Source organism: Engraulis encrasicolus, chromosome 14 (genome assembly GCF_034702125.1).
Source record: "Engraulis encrasicolus isolate BLACKSEA-1 chromosome 14, IST_EnEncr_1.0, whole genome shotgun sequence".
Lineage (NCBI taxonomy): Eukaryota > Metazoa > Chordata > Actinopteri > Clupeiformes > Engraulidae > Engraulis > Engraulis encrasicolus.
Genome location: NC_085870.1, coordinates 17,201,661 through 17,204,160, shown reverse-complemented (window position 1 = coordinate 17,204,160; position 2,500 = coordinate 17,201,661). Strand labels below are relative to the sequence as shown.

General features: G+C 43.9%; 1 protein-coding gene across 2 annotated transcripts in view; it reads right to left on the bottom strand.

Annotated features, from left to right (window-relative positions):
- Positions 1–2,500, bottom strand: part of plxnb1b (plexin b1b) — a 170,455-nt gene that overhangs the window by 24,734 nt on the left and 143,221 nt on the right. For both annotated transcript variants that reach the window (XM_063215106.1, XM_063215107.1), the window contains exons 18-19: positions 1,926–2,077; positions 677–782 (exon numbers count right to left, since the gene is read on the bottom strand). In XM_063215106.1, coding sequence (XP_063071176.1) covers positions 677–782; positions 1,926–2,077 — 258 coding nt within the window. The remainder of the gene's footprint in view (positions 1–676; positions 783–1,925; positions 2,078–2,500) is intronic.

The following is a 2,500-nucleotide window of genomic DNA, read 5'->3' as shown; positions in this document are numbered from 1 at the left end:
ATCAAATATGATAGAGATACTAAGTACACGATCAAAAGCAAGAGGAGATAATAACTCATGTAGATGCAGTCTGCATTATTCTAAGCAGTTACTGCACTAATCCCATCCAGTCACGCAGTCCCACAGTGGACCAGTTTGTAAATCGTTCTCCAGATTGCAAAATGAATAAGGATTATGGATTTCAATTTACTAATTTCATCCAATTACAACTACAATGGACATCGACTCCATATCTTCATGTCTTGTGACAATCTCTTGGTTCTTGCCAGGAGGAATGGTTCATTGTATTATATTGTACTACGTATTGCAGTGCTGATCAGTGATGAGCAAAATGGGTTCATTAGGTACAATCATATTCCAAATGACCTGGCTTTACCTGTCCAATTCAGCCAGGTGATTTGCTGGTTGAATGGGTAGGTAGAACGAGGTCATTTTTTTTTAGAATATGTGACTACATGTGTAACTAGTTATAGTTTCTTTGTTGATTTTTAAGCACCGTGAGCATCTGCACTTTACCAATTTCGTTGTACCTGTACAATGACAATAAAGTTTCATTCATTCATTCATTCATTCATTCATTCATTCATTCATTCATTCATTCATTCATTCATTCATTCAACTACAGCAATAAATCCATTTTGTCCATCGCTGTTGCTGATGTTGCTAACGTTCTCACCTGGTAACTGAAGCGTTGGCTGGACAGGCCAAATCCTCCCCCGCTGACCTCCACCAGCACATGGCCAGACTTCTCCTCGCCGCTCGCTTTGGTCCGGCACACAATCCTACACCACAGCAGCAGGGACACGCCACAGGCCATTCAAATAGACACGCAATACAATGCAACGCAACGCACACACATATACACACATAGGCATGAGACCGTAATGACAAACACACATACACACACGCACACACATAACCGCAACCACACACACACAGACACTCGCACGCAACGAGAAACACACATACAGAATCACACACACACACACACACACACACACACACACACACACACACACACACACACACACACACACACACACACACACACACACACACACACACACACACACACACACACACACACACACACACACACAATGACACACACACACAAAAACACACACACACAATGACACACACACACACAATGACACACACAAAGTGGTATGTGATCACACACACAGACACACATGCACAGGAGGTGCAACACTAGTATCCACACGCACCCCTGCCCCTTTGTAGTCGTGATGCCACACTCACACAGCATGACAACACCAGGTGTCCCACATTTTAATCCAGTGCCAAATCCAGTACAGGAGGGATAATGGTTATTTATTTATCAGTTTTATGGTTGCCGTAGATCTGATCCTTTTTTGTCCTAGATTTGGCTTTTTTCTGGCACACCAAGCAGTTACTGTACTGCAACGTGTGCATGCAACCTCTAAAGACAACTACAGTTGCTACTGTCATGGTGTCGAATGCGTGAATGCGGGAAATTCTTGTTCTGCATTGTAGCAGAACAGGTGAATTTTGTGGGCTACAGTTTTTCTCCTTTGATTTTTAGCCAGTTTACGGTTTTCAAGTCGTGGCCTGCAGATTCATCCCTCATCCCGAAAACAGAACAGAGAATGAAGTGGAATTTTGACTTCATTTTGGAATCTCACACCCTCAACACTGTCTGGTAACAGAGCGGTAACGGGGTAGTAATCTGTGTAACGCTGTGATTGTAGCACAGTAACGCTAGTGACATTTCAGCAACACTGTGTGATGCCAACAGGGTATGGCAATTATCTTTGAATAACACTGATACGGAAATGGGTGTGGACGGTAGCATATTTTACATAGAGAAACGCCCCCTCGTCCTACATTTTTCTTGGAGGAAATAGATGGCAGATGAGGGATGAGTCTAACAGGTGTCTTACCTAGATGAGATTTCGTAGAGGTGTGGGATGACGTCGCAGGGCACCCCTGCCACGGTGACCGAGCGCTGGATGTCCTGGGCCTTCTGCCCCAGGTTGGAGCCAGTGATAGTGAGCACGGTGCCCCCCTCCACCAGCCCCGACAGAGGCTCAATCTGACAATGACAATGGGGTAAACATGTTAACGTTGGGATTTTTTTTTGCACACTTCAGCTGGCAGGTGCATCGGAGATGGCCCGTGGGTCACCCAGTAGACAATTTGAAAAAAACTCCAGCACATTGACTGACCATTTCGCTGTTTTTATTTAACAGACGACCGACCGAAACCTGATGAAGGCCTACGGCCGAAACTAAATTAAAGAAAAACAGTGAAATGGTAAGTGTGTTTTTTCAAATTGAAGGACAAAAACACAACCTCAATGATGAGTCCGCTCCTTAACGGTTCATATTTCAAAGCATAGCCCACATTGTCCAGGTTCGGATGGAGCATACAATTCTATAAGCCACTATCAAAATTGAACACCCACTGTGCAATTTCAAAATAATAAAAGCACATCAAATTATCAAGCATCATCACA